The following is a 14405-nucleotide window of genomic DNA, read 5'->3' as shown; positions in this document are numbered from 1 at the left end:
AAGTTTAAATGGAACTGGACCTTCATTTTATCAGATTTATTTTTAGTTTGTGACCTCCCAGAGCCCTCAGGTCCTCAAGTGAAGGTCAGCTGGTGGTCCCAAAAGTCAGAACCAAAACATACATTTCAGCACTGTGTGCCTTGCCTGTGGAACAGCCTGCACAGGGATGTGAGGGCTTCATCCACTGTGAAGTTAAAAAAAAAATCAACTAATTTTTTTTAAGCATAGCTTTTAAGTAGTTTCTAAGTGTCTGCATGTTTTTTTTTTTATTCTACGGACTGATTGTTTTTATGGGATGTGTAAGTGTGTACTAATAATACAAATACTTTGATTTTATAGACTTTTCAAAAATGGAATAAATTCCAGATAGAAACATAAGCAATATGTGCAAAAAATAATGCTGGAACAATGTTTATGGTCATTTAATGTCATTTTTTCCCCATCTTTACTATACGGGTGGTTGTGATGTTACATTATAACAAGGTATTGGAGGTCTTCATTCTGACGGGTACTTTCCTGTAATGGTTGCTGGTATCCACCATCTTTCTGAAAAATGTATGAGAGATTTCAATTTTTTTTGTACAGAAAAAAACATTTCTTTTTGTTATTTGTTTTTGCTGTCCAATGAACCAATGACCAACCTGGAGTATCCTTTGTCTTAAATATGACCCAGCAGATGTGACCTTGAACAGAGAGATTAGTGAAATATTATTGTATGATATCTAAAGAGTTAAAAACAACCACTGTGGTTGCAACAACAATTGAAAGTAAGATTTTGACATTGACATCAATCATTTACGTTGTTGTGGTCAGGTCGTCTACTTTGTCACCTTTTTGTTTCTCCGTGGGTTTTGTCTTGCTCAAGTCTATTAAATGTTAAAGTTTGTAACACCAAGCCTTGTTTCCTGCATACCGGGTCCTACTTCACCCGTTTCTGACAAACGGGTCACCAAAAGTTTTTTTTTTTTTTTTTCAGTATGAATGACCGAAACCTCTGATGTCCTGCCCAAAAATCATAAAAATGATTCAAAAAACACTTTTTGGTAAGCAATTACTGCACCACAACAGGATAAACTGTTTTTGTAATTTCGTTTGTGGTATCGCATTAGCAAAGTCTAACCAATGTAACCAGTTGGTTAACAATCATCTTCTGTCTTTTTTTTCTGTAGCTGTTGTTGGGTAATCCTATTTGAATTAGTGTGTGCCTTCCAGCTCATTGCAACAAAAGGTAACACACCCAATGGAAACTAGGATAAATGTTGAACTTTGGTGTTTATTTTTGAACCTGCACCGCTCCTCATTAGCTGACTCATGATTAAGAAGAGGCTGGTAAGAGGCTTCTTGTATGAAATGCTTCAGTGACTGCAGGTATCTTATTGCCATGTGCCGACTCTGCTCACCAGTGGCTCTACTATTACTGACACCTGCAAGGCATTGACACACAACAGAACAGTCTGTGTGTTACTAACTTGTGTTTTTAGTACAGAAATGAAAACGGGTGAATAAAAGCTGTTTGGTGTAAAACCTTTTATTCACTGAACCTGTTTCATTATCATTATCATTTATTCCAGCCCTCTTCATTTATTTTCCTCCTCCTCCTTATGTCCAAGGTACAAACAAGATGCAGTTATTATGGATGCTTTACTGCTACTCTCAGTACAAGGATCACAAATCAGCCTTATGGTGTTTGTTCAGCCAGACATGCATATTTTTACAAAACAGATAGAGGTGAATATCTACAAAAGCATGATGATGCCAATGTAAGCTTCATCCAAAAAGTTCTTCTGAAGTGAATTGAATTGAAAACTTTTATCAATTTGACTTCTGAAAACACAGAATGAGGTCACATAAATCTTACAATAAACATTTGGGAAAACAGTTAAGGACTGCTGTCGTGAGTGGGGTCGCTTTTGTCTGTCTGTCCTTCACATCACATCTGGTGTCTCAGTGCAGAAATAACATTTTTTTTTGTTTTTACTAATAGCTTGATATGTTACTTCTGTGACTAATAACAAAAAAAATGTCATGCTTGCTTCTGTGGGCTGCTAATAATGTGAAATGAACTTGGTATTGCACTCAGACAAAATAAAGGAAATAACAAAGCAAACCAGAATAAAATAAATAAATAAAAAAACTATTAGAAAGTTTATCTTAACATTTCTCTTGGTTGTAGACCTCACAACTGAGCCTCTCTCATCTCTTAAGTCAGTACTTGACTTGCATGCACCTGAATAATTTAACATTTTGAAAAACATCTCACAGATGGTGTAGGTCACTGTGAAATCAAGGCTATGAGGCTGGAAAATTTGTCTTACAGTCCAGTATCAAGTCTCACTGTTTTAGTGTTCAAGCTGATTTTATTGATACAATTTAACTTTTTTTTTTCACTTTTACTGTTGTTTCATGTTTTGTTAATTTTGTCCATTGATTATTTGTGTATCTGTTGCTATGAAGTAATTTGTTAACATAGCATTTTTTTAATTCCTTGACGGATGGTTTGACTGTTCAGTTTTCGACTTTAAAAATCAGACTTCACTACAAGACTTTGAAACAACTCTGCCTGTGTTCAAATCTCTCCTCGACTCAGCACCAAAGTACATCTTTGACTTGTTGATCCTACTTAAACCACCTCGAGCTCTGGGAGACTCAGGGACAGACCTTCTGCTGGCACCCCGGGTCCCGGCTAAACAAAGTGAAGCAGTGTTTCCATTTTATGCTCCTAACATCTGTAACAGCCTAATGTTGGACAGGCTTCAACACTGACAGTGTTTATGTCCAGAGTGAAAATTATTCTTAATGGCTCAGCTGAAAGTGTTTTTTACCCAAATTCTTCTCTTACTACGGTGTTGAAGGGCCTATACCATACAAAATCTAAATTTTGAGCTTTTAAGTGTGTTATAATGTTCATTCCTCAGGAAAACCCCTAACCCCAAAGCAGTATTTTGATCTGTTAGCGAATATCCGAGGATTCCTCTCAAAACCTCAGAGGACCAGCCCCTCCCAATCCACAAAAATCAGCGTGTTCTCACCATAAATACATATAAATAATGTTTTCACAAACTGACGTAGACGAGTGAGAACAGCCCCTTCCAGGAAGAGTCTGCCCTGCCAGCCCCGCCCCCAGGCTAACACACACACACACACACACACACACTTTCTCTACGGAGCTACCAGTGTTTAGCAGAAACTCTTTCCTATTACATGTACATCCATGTTTACAAAAATGTTGTTTGTTGTTGTGGGCGAGACGCAGACATACTGCCGAGGCCGACTCCAAGTCGAGGTCATGAAATGAGCGGTACCCACAAAGAGCGAAAGCCGATGCCTCAGAGATCGAGTCGTCTCATTCACAGGTAAGAAAAGAACAGTAAAAAAAACTACAGTAATATTTGATTTAAAAAATTGTTTTTTGTGTGCAGAAGAACATGTTCTCATATTCATGGATATTGTTTACAGTAAAATGATTAAGAATAACATGGCATAGGCCCCTTCAAAATAAATTTAATTATAATTGATGGTTTTAATTTTGCTGCTTTTTTTTAATCATTATTTTATTGTTGTAAAGACACTGTTCATCCATATTGAAATAGCACAAAGAAGAAATATGGTGGACAGCTCTGTATGAGCCAGGAGCACCACTTTTTGTTTGTTTTCTTTAATATCCTAAGGTATATGCACAGATTAATTAAAAAATATACTGGCTTCTTCTTCCACTTTCGGCTTCTCCCATCAGGGGTCGCCACAGCGAACGAGTCGCATGGTAAATTTGGCAATGTTTTACGCCGGATGCCCTTCCTGACACAACCTTCTCAAACCGGGCTTGGAACCGGCAGAGGTAGAGAAGGGAACAGGGAGCAGCCCGGAGTCGAACCCGGGTTTCACGGACGGAAGGCGCCGCAAACCATACTGGCTAAGAGTGCAAAATAAAACATGGAAACTTGAAAGTGCCAAGAACTTTTCTTTGGGACAAAAAGCAGTTTACTTAGTGCTGTTATGGTTTTTTAGGCTACTGAGCCAACACAGTTTGCCCCCAATAAAGAGGTTTCTGAAAAGATCATAGCGGTTGTTAATTAAACTTAAAAACAAATAAATAAATAAATAAGCAGGTAAGTTATTTTTGTTGGTTTCTTAGCTGTTTTATATTACGATTTGTTTGTTTTTAAAAAAATTGGACGTTTTGTATCATTTTAAACAAGTAATAATTAATAAATTAGAGAACTGCCTGTTTGTGCCGGACTTCATCTCCCAGAAGTAATTGCGAACAAATGTGTTTACAACCAGCTGACATCCGACGTCTTTCCGTCCATTCGCCTCCGATACTCCAAGTCAACCGAAACGAAATCCATACTTGAAAAATTCTTCATGGAAAGCGGTCTGTGCTGACTCGTCAACTCAACTGAATGCAAAATTTTATCGTATTTATCAGATGCAGGTGAGCTTGACGAGACAAGCATTTTATATTGAGTTAGACAGCAAGAGATCAAACAGGCTAAGCTAATGCTAAGGTTAGCCTTCTTCTACCGAAGGACTCGACATTTACGAGAACGACGTTTTGTACCATTCTCTTTCATTCGGAAAGAAAGATTTTATAGCTGTATAACAATATTAGATTGCTAAACGCTTCATGTTAAGCAGTGCATTCTCTTGTCTAAGCAAAAAAATTAAGTTAGCCTTTAGCCTAGCTAGCTTAGTGTTATGTTGACTGGTGGATTATTCTGTTAGAAGCTTAGCCGCTTCCTGTCAAGTCAATACCTGTGCCGATTATCAAAAACTTAACAGCTGATTCTTTGTGTACCACGTGATTGGTTATGCGTCTCCGATTGTGTTGTAATGCCAACTGTGTCATGCTAAATCGCTGGTCAAATAGCTGCTGTATAGTTCCAGTGCCAGGCTGTGGAGATCTGCCTCACACAGTGTTGTTGTTCGTGTCACAGGGCTCTGGCCCCGTCTCCAGCACCTGAAGCACACCTGTCCTGACTGCTCCACGTCCACGGCCTTCCTGCTGAGCCATGACAGCCCAGACGGACCTTGATATGGTGAGTCAAGGCTCTTGAACAATCTGCTGTTCAGGTGCCCACCTGCTGCTTTCAATGTGTACTTCAGAAAGGTGTGCTTCAGTTTTACATAAGATTATTCAAAAGTTAATGTATGCACATTATTCTGAAATGGGGAGGTGGGTGGGGTTATGTTTTTTTTTGGGGGGGGGGGGGGGGGGGGGGGGATTAGCCACCATCCACTAACACTTACTATAGATTGTGACGGCTGTTCCCGTGAACACCATCTGTCTAATCTCAGTTAAAACGTTGGCCTACTTTACTTTCAAGGTTCTGATGTCAACGATTGTACCCTCTTCATGTCCTGCCCCCTCATATTTTAGCCACAAGAAAAGACCCAAATTGTGCTGCTAGAGTCTCTACTATTATATTTATTGCTTTGTAAAGTTGTTTATGTACTTTAAAATTAAAACAGCTCTGGATTTCTTGGTATTTTTACACACAGGGCTATACAATTAACTGTATTTTATTCTCTCAATTCTTCAAACATTTGCTTATAATAAGAAGAACCTATTTCAATCGGTTTGTAGGTTTTTTTAGACAAAATAACGTCAGAATAATACATTTATAAAAGGAGAATAACATAAACTGATGGAGCTGTCCATGTTATGTTATTGAAATATTAGTTAGAAATGTTGTCACACGTGTTACTTTGACCTTAAAAAGGCATCTTGAGGTTCATTGCATATCACTGTTGTTGTCTAACAAACCACATAAAGGTGGCTCAATATTTCTGAGGAGGCAAACGTTGTTTTCAGAGAAAGGCTTTAGAGGTGACTCCTAATATTGTCAGATTAAAAATCTTTCCTCAGATGGGACAACCTATAGGACAGTGTCAGGATTTTTGTTGCCATGGACGTTCTGGCAGATTTGATTTTGTTTTTGTGTTGCAGTGGTTGAAAGGGATGGGGACAAAGCCTGTTAATGATGACATGGGCATGTAACCCCACTCTGAGTTTACTGGGTTCATAGGGAGGAGGAGGAGGAGGGAGTACATAGGACCACCATTGGGGGTGGGGGGTTGTGTTTGTAAACAGATCAGAAAGATGTGTTGTCCCCGGCAACGTGGCTCTGTGTCAGATAAGTCTCTTTGTTCTCTGCTTTGTGATTTGTGAACTCATGAAAGTTCCTGCACCAGATTTAATGGCATCCCTCCGTCAGTTTGAAGTGTTGGTTGTGAAAACGGTCTGAATGTTCATGACCACCTATTCCTGAGATGTGACTCAATGCAGTCGGATCATTTTCTACAGCTGCATTCCTTCTTTCTTGTGTTTTCTGGGGAAAAAAGTACAGTATGTGCTTCTGCTTGTGGGCCATGTTAGACACAGAGATGTATTTATAATTTAGTCTACAAAGATAAAAACAGGCAGATATGGTGACAAACAGAAACTGACTGACCTGACTTGTGAGGATCAGAAAGTTTTAAGATGATTTAATCTGTAAATAGTTGTGTTGATTGTTCTCTGATTCCTGAACAGATTAAATAAATATCCTCCGAGGTCTGAGGAAGTTCAGCTGTTCAGTTAGTCATATACATGTGGAGTATCAAAAGATGACGAGTGAATACAATATCTGATTTGACCTTTTACTGTAATGATTGTCAAATACCTGAGTACAACAATGCAACACAGAACAGTGCTCATATAATACCAGTGAAAAGTGCACAAACGCCCTTTTGTTCATGTCCATAAAAAACGAAATGCATCTCTGTAAATATACTTACCCATAAACCGTGTTTCATGTCAGGAGTCATTCCCCTGACTTACAATTGGGATATTACCTTTAAAGGTTATTTATTCATTTTTTTCTTGTCATTGTGGACATTTCAGAGGAGTTTTTACCTGCTGATTTAGACTAAATGTAAAAGTAAGTCAGGAAAAACCTTTCCCATATTCAGGACAAGTGGTGTGTTTACTTTTGTGTGCATTTCAGAGCAGGTCCCACCATTACAAACCCCTCTGCACGTTTTCGGGGTCCCCTATGGTGGCCATGTACATTTAGTGGCGTGGTCCAGAGCTGTCTGGGGACACCTGGGGTTATCGCATTAGGCTGACAAGCCGGCGAGGAGCAGCAGCACCAGCGCTTTCCCCCTTAACCCCACCCTTTTATCTATTTTGTCGCTGTGTAAGCCCCCCATGAATGAAGTCTCCCAGTCAAAAGGTGGAGGTCTGGTGTGGACGAATCTAATCAGACTGGAATGCTTCTGTGGGTCAGCTCATGCCTCAAGAGGTTAGAGGGAGTTCAAGAGTTTCTTCACCACTAATGATGAGGAATTTTAATGGGACATTTGCTGTTTAAGTTGGGTTAAACAGCATTTTTATTATGGAGCCATATTTATCTTCCTTTGTTTGTTTTAGGTGCACCTCCGCCTTATTCTGGTCAGTGGCAAAACGCAAGACTTCACCTTCTCCCCGAATGATTCTGCCACAGACATCGCTAAGCATGTGTTTGACAACTGGCCAGCAGGTACATTTAAGGGCCTGTATTTGGTTTTGTTACTGTGTGTATTTAATGGAAAAAAGCTGCTACCTGCTATACTTGGGTATTTTTAGTATTATAGGTTTTGGTTGCACAAAAAATGAATTTCCTCTGAAAATTATTTACTTAGTTGAGTTTTTAGACTTGTCTTGACGTTTCATTGTATTTTTCCCTTTATATTCATGATGACTTTCAATCATTTTGAGGCTCAGAGCAGTTTTGGCTCCGATTTAAAAAGTTAAAGGGTAAATTTACTAGATTTATAGTTGAATATTCTGATCACGACTAATGTTGCAGGAAGCTGAATTTGTTTAGTTATTGAAGATAAACGTTTATCTATGTGGCTGTGAACTGTACTAAAATGAGAAAATGTATGAGACTTTTCAATCACAGTGTTGGACTTGGTCAAATATGAGCTGAAAAGTGGCTGAAAAATATTGAACTCAAGAAAAACAAATTACATCAAAATCTCCTCTCCTTCATTTTGTAGTTGTCTTCATCTCTGGTTAATGGTGTATCTTTCTGCTAATAAACAAAGAACTCACAGAAACAATCTTTTCCCTCTCACCATCAGGATGGGAGGAAGAGCAAGTGAGCAGTCCCAGTATCTTGCGCCTCATCTTCCAGGGACGCTTCCTTCATGGCAACGTCACCCTGGGAGGTAGGAATAATCTGACCCTGCCTTCAGCCATAAAACTGTTGGACGGACATCCCAGTGGCTGGTTCAGGACAGCTTCTGTTCAACCTCCTCGCAGCAGGAGGTTTATTTTTGTTGTAGATGATCTCTTGCAGCATTAGATTCATGGGAAAGAAATGGGGAAATTCCTGGCGACAGCATGGAATGTGAAGAAAATGAGTTCAGTGTGGAAAAGTTAGCTTGCTTTGGAGCTGTTGAAGAAGGTTTTTGGTACTGTGCTTACATTTATCTAAACCAGGGGTCTCAGCCTTTAACGCTAAAAAGAGACATTTGGTCCAGCTTCTGACTGACAAAAAAACCTGCGAGAGCCGCAAAGTTTAACTTCACTGTTGGGAAAATACACTTTATTTATTTTTATGTGGCCCGTCAGCCATTCATTTATGTAAATATAGCTTTTAATATTTATACTAATTGAATCATAAAAGTGCTGTAATTTTCTGTATTTAATAATCTTAACCTCTTTTACTGTTGACAGCAACCATTGACAGTAAATGAGAACTGGATGGACAACCCATCCCCCCTCGCGTTCCAAACAGGAAGTAACCCCTGGTCCCAAAATGCAGAAATCCCATAGACTTCTATTGAGAAATAAACACCTTAAATCAAGTCATTATGTTCGTCAGAATAACCATTCTTTATCTACTACCTTTTATTAACATGTTTTTTCTAATCCTAATTTTTTTCTTGATATATTTGCTGTAGTGCAAGTTATTTAAGTTACAAACTGACCAATCAGATGCCTCAATAAAAGTAAGTGGCCTTGTGTCAAACGGTAGAAGCGTTTGATTGACAGATTCTCTTTCAGTGAAAGGGGTGTGGCCTTCTAACATGCTCACTGCTGATTGGAGAGAATGATTGCCATAGAAATGTAGACGAACAATCACAGGTTACTGAGGACGTCTGGTTCCAACATGGTGACGGATAGATAGTGCTTAAACGGCGACTGAATTTGACGTCAATTGGTCGGATCCAGAAGCAAGGCATTTTTCTATGGGTGACGTGACACCTGATTTGTCCAGTGATATATTATACAGTCAATGATAGCAATATTACCTTTCAAAATAAAATAGACCCTGTGTCAAACAGGTCATTACTTGAATTAAAAATGCAAAAAACCCCAGCGTTTTCTACAATGTGCTTTAAGTTTATTTTAATAATAAACCACTATTCCCATCATATTCTCAGTTTTCTGGCATGTTTAAAATATAAATCTAAATGACAAAACTTAAAACGGAACTAAAAAATACTAAGTAACTAACAGAAATGAGCCAAAACTTCAAACCTGTTATCTACTGAAACTGTTTTCATTTTTCTACAAAGCGAAAGAGCCACAATGGAGGGATGATGGACCTACATGTGGCTCCAGAGACTCAGGTTGCAGATCTCTGATCTAAACCCACCTGTGCTAGGCTAAAACCAACATACGGGACGCACTGAAAGCTTTATTCCAAAGGCTCACATTTGAACACCTGTATATCGGCTTTCCTTTGTTCCATTTCGGTCCTCAGAAGTTTTGGGAATCCTCCTCATGCAGCCTGGAGGGAACTTTAGAGAAAACATTTGTACTTAAAGTCTTTCTGTAGAGAATGGTTTCCATTCATGTCTTCATGTGTGGATACAGACATCGATATGAGCCAAGCAGAACACTAGCTTTACCAAGAATAAACCTTCAGGATGAGCTTTGGAGATGTCGATGTGCCTTCTTTGGTGGACACTGTTTTTGCACACGACACTCCACCATGGAAGAAATGTGTTAGTCTATTAATAAATAAAGACACGTAAAAGGAAAAAAAAAAAAATCAATGTTTTTCAGCACTCTGCCCTGAACTTATCATTGATTCCACATTACATTTGTTTTTTTTCTGGCATAATTTGGGTTAGAACTACAAAAGAGGAGAATTTTGACATTTAGCTGCAAGATTTCAAAAGTTTTAAATTGACTTAAGTGAGCCTTTGCATTAACACACATCCCCTCCCACTGAGGCCGGGGCAGGAGGGAATGAGCTGTCATCTGTGGACAAAACCTGGAATTTTTTTGTAATTCTGCAATGGGAACATTGCATCACGCTAAAATAATGACTCATAGTTGGAAATGATGCAAGAGTTGTAAACATATAATGTTGGAGTTTGCAAGACTTTCTGTGAATATCTGTTGCACAATCAAATGTTCTAGTCATTGTATTTGTTATTCACTTAGTTCCAGGAAAAGAAGTTCCTCTTTTCTTTCTTCTGACATTAGATCCTGATGTGATTTAATGTGAGACTGAGAGTAATTTAAGGACAGGAGCTGCTGCAGCCAAACAGGAAACACAAGAACCAGAAAAATGCAACTGAATCAGGAATTATTTTTTAATCTATTGTCATGAGGACAATCATGGGTCAATCTATTGCTTAGGCACTGAAGATGCAGCGTTACTAAGCAACAGCTCATTTCTAAACTCTGTCTGTGGCTGTAATAAATATCGGACAAGTTTTGTGCATTATACAAATGTTCAAGCAGCTTTACAATAAAAATGAACAGTAAATAAATGATGGGTGACATGAATTATTATTAAAGTCCCACTCAGATCATCTTTTGATCATTTTTTAAGCATTTCGTGTGGTCTTTTGTTTATCATTATGCCGTTTTTAGGTAAAATCCAATAACCAGTGTTGTTTTCTAGTTGCTGCAGTTTAATAGAAACTTGCCTCTGAGATGTGGCGTGGAGTAAGCCTGCCTTACTTTCCATCATCAATTTGCTTACACACACGCCTGCTAGCTTACAGTCCCTCACAACCTCAAACTAACATTAGCAATGCAACAAGAATGGCGAGAAATATTGTAGCTATCCAGCTGTACAGTTTGGCACCAGATTCCAGCTCATATGAGGAGAACAAAGACGTACATGGATCTAGTCGTCTACTGGTGGATCTACCCGAACACCAGCTGGAAAGCTTTCAGAAGTTGTATCAAACTTTAAGAATGCCATAAAGAAACTAAAAATGTTTTTTTTCCTGTTTCACACAGACTAACAGGACTGTTCCCCGGCAAAGGAAATATATTGATTATTGTTTTTATGTTTTTTTCTCTTTGTAGCTTTAAAACTGCCACCTGGCCGAACAACTGTCATGCACTTGGTTGCCAGGGAGACTCTGCCGGAGCCCAACTCTCATGGTAAAGACCTGTTCTCCATTTATTCTTTGGTTTGTTCAAACAACAAACTATTCCATTTCTTGCAAGTTTAATCACACAAATGTGCATTGATGTTGGGATCCTGTTTGTTTTCCTCGTCCATCCCCTGAGCTGGTGACTTCAACTCTTTTCATGGCTGTGTTGTTTTCTCGCATAGGTCAAAGGAACAGAGAAAAGACTACAGAGAGCAACTGCTGCCTCCTCCTGTAAAGCAACAGGGATGCCCCCCCCACCCCACCCAAACAAAAACATCTCTCACACACATCCAAACATTATGCACACACTCCATCCTTTTCTGCTGCAGGTTTTCATTTCAGCTGCAAATCTGAATGAAATTGCTGGACGTCCCTTCGTTATTTTCTTGAATTAAACATATTTTTTTTGTTGGGGGTGGTAGATGATTTTATTTTCAGCCCCCAAGCTTTTCTTCTGTCAGCATTTTTCTCTGTTCTTTTAATTTGAAAATCCAGCAGCCTCCTCCGCTTCGTGGCTGATGCGTTTTCTGGAGCTGTTTTAAAACGGTGTCATATGTAATGAAAAAAAGTCTTGGAACTCATGACTCGTCATGGACACAGAAGTGCTCTGAAGATTTGTGGAGTGAAACCCCGGTCCTGCTTGTCACACAGACATTTCCCTGGTCTTACTCTATAGTGTTAACCCTCCCGTTGCACTTAACAAGTTTAATTCTGAAGTGTTAATAGTGTCTCATCTTCACATCCATTATGACTTTTTGGAATGCCGCCAGAAGAACTGAACTCCCCGCTTGGTTGAAGACGTGCCATACTCCTCACGGACAGTTCCTGCCTCTGTGACTGCCGGCGCCGGCGGCGCTTTGTGGCTTCATCTAAAAAAAAAAGACAGTTTGAAAACCTGTGGGTCCACCAGAAACAGGAGCAGGCATTCGCTGGCTATCTTCACTGGCTTCAGTGTGAACTTCCTGTCTTCATAAGAGCCATCATGGGAGCCAGTTAGACGCACACAGAGAAGCTGTTTAAGGCAGGAGGAAGGGTGGCGTCTGTGCCCCCCCCACACACAACTATACCCTCAACATAGTTCTTCTGTTGGATAAAACCAAAAAAAAAAAAGGAAATCTAGGCGGTGTTTCACCTCCACGTCATTTGGATGCTGTTGTTTCTTCTCGTTTGCCTTTTATCGTGGAACTCAGTAATATCATTAATATTGAAATTGAAATATATCAATTTTTATCTTGTGTATAGATATTGAATTTTAGTGAGGGTGAGTTTGTGTGTGTGAGTGTGTCTGAAGGTGTATGATGCAGCGGATGAGGACTAGTAAGGGCATGTGATGTTTTTAAGTGAAAAAGTGCTCTGGGAGCGTTGATGGGCTGGGGATCTTCAGAAACAGTGGAATAACCTTTCGATTCCTTCCATTAGTGTCCTTTGGTTTGTGTTCTTCGTCAATAAGTGTCACTGCTACAGATGTTTAGCTCATTATTAATGTAAAAACTTAATGCAATGTGGTCTACATAAATGCTTGTATTATAAATTAATAAATCTTTACATAACTTCTCTTCATTTGCGTTTATTTTCCGAAACTTTTGCGTGAATTTATATTTTTCAGATTCAAATAGTTTGTCACTGGAGGAAAACAGTAATATTTACACTTGAATCAAGGATGATATCAATGAAATAAAAATTCATGATATTATTAAAAGTTTCACTGTAGTTTAGAATATAAAACTAAACTAAGAAATGAAAAACGTACTTACCCTAGTTTTGAAGTTTTAGGATTCTTTGACAGTCTGAAGGTGGGATTAACAATGAATCCCCTAAGAAAACACTGTTCTCTGCTAAGATAAATGCTGACAAAGATAAAAAACTATCCATCCAGATTAATCAAAACTGAATTTACTTGATTTGGAGCACCAAAAATAGATTTTTAGATCATACTTAAAGTACAATAAACAAACAAATAATTGTTACAAATACTAAATCCCATATTTTCACCCAAACAATATGAAAAATTAAATGGGAGCTGGTTTAGCTCGTGCTGGTTTGCGGCGCCTTCCGTCCATGAAACCAGGGTTCAACTCCGGGCTGCTCCCTGTTCCCTTCTCTACCTCTGAGCCGGTCCCAAGCCTGGTTTGAGAAAGTTGCGTCAGGAAGGGCATCCGGCGTAAAACATTGCCAAATTTACCATGCGACTTGTTCGCTGTGGCGACCTCTGATGGGAGAAGCCGAAAGTGGAAGAAGACTTAAAGTACAATAAACAAAGTCCTGCTTTATAAATATTTTGGGTGACATTGACATTTTTTGTGTCTCTAAATGTTCAGAAATTTGCCAAGTTCATGGGTTGATTTAGGGTTTGAAAAAAAATTTGTTTATTTTTTCATATTTCCATTCCGACCTGTTTGATTTGGTATCATACAAATCTTATTTCACATAACTAACTTTATAAACTTATCAGAAAGTGGAACTTTAGGAATGTAAAATTGAATAATTCTGACATTAAATCCAGGCAAAAGCAGGTTTTTGCCTGGAGAAAATAAAATAATTACTTTGAAAAAACATTTCTTATTCGATTTCATAAATTAATATAACACATTTTAAGTTATTTGTATTGATTCATTGATTTTTTTTAGCATTATTATTTGTGTGAAATCTCAGTTTTAACAGAATATATACACCATTGATGTACAAAACTGTTTCTGCAGAGGCCCTGTCATGACCAAGAGGTTCTCTATTGTCTATTAAGAGGAGCAATCAATATTCTTCAATAAAGTTGCATGTGCAACAAGACATCACTTGACTCAATTTGTTTTTGCAGTTTTATTCATTGATCTGTAGGTGGCAGCATTTGTCCATTTGCCTTACAAAATACACATCCTGTTGTTAAAAGGTCTGACAAAAGAGGCCTTCAAACAAGATTAAAAAAATCAAACGGCTATTGAGAAGAAATACAATTAATGTGATGTTTAAAGGAGAATTTACACAAACGTCCTAGACAGAGATAAAGTTCTGAAAATTTGATGGATAAGGTCAGC

At 38.5% G+C, this 14405-nt stretch overlaps 1 protein-coding gene across 2 annotated transcripts; it reads left to right on the top strand.

Annotated features, from left to right (window-relative positions):
• Window positions 1-4254: 4254 nt before the first annotated feature.
• LOC101173950 (ubiquitin-like protein 3) lies at window positions 4255-12931 on the top strand. 2 transcript variants are annotated; one of them, XM_011479993.3, is made up of 6 exons: window positions 4255-4372; window positions 4935-5036; window positions 7412-7520; window positions 8107-8193; window positions 11306-11383; window positions 11559-12931. In XM_011479993.3, exons 2-6 carry the CDS (start codon window positions 5010-5012, stop codon window positions 11609-11611), a joined length of 354 nt encoding a protein of 117 aa, XP_011478295.1. In that variant the 5' UTR covers window positions 4255-4372; window positions 4935-5009; the 3' UTR covers window positions 11612-12931. The 2 variants fall into 2 exon arrangements, with proteins under 2 accessions (XP_011478295.1, XP_011478294.1); XM_011479992.3 differs by having other exon boundaries at window positions 4256-4432.
• Window positions 12932-14405: the final 1474 nt, after the last annotated feature.

This window comes from Oryzias latipes, chromosome 10 (assembly GCF_002234675.1).
Source record: "Oryzias latipes chromosome 10, ASM223467v1".
In the NCBI taxonomy this organism is placed as follows: domain Eukaryota; kingdom Metazoa; phylum Chordata; class Actinopteri; order Beloniformes; family Adrianichthyidae; genus Oryzias; species Oryzias latipes.
Note: the sequence above shows the minus strand (reverse complement) of the source record. Positions and strands in the feature narration are given on the sequence as shown.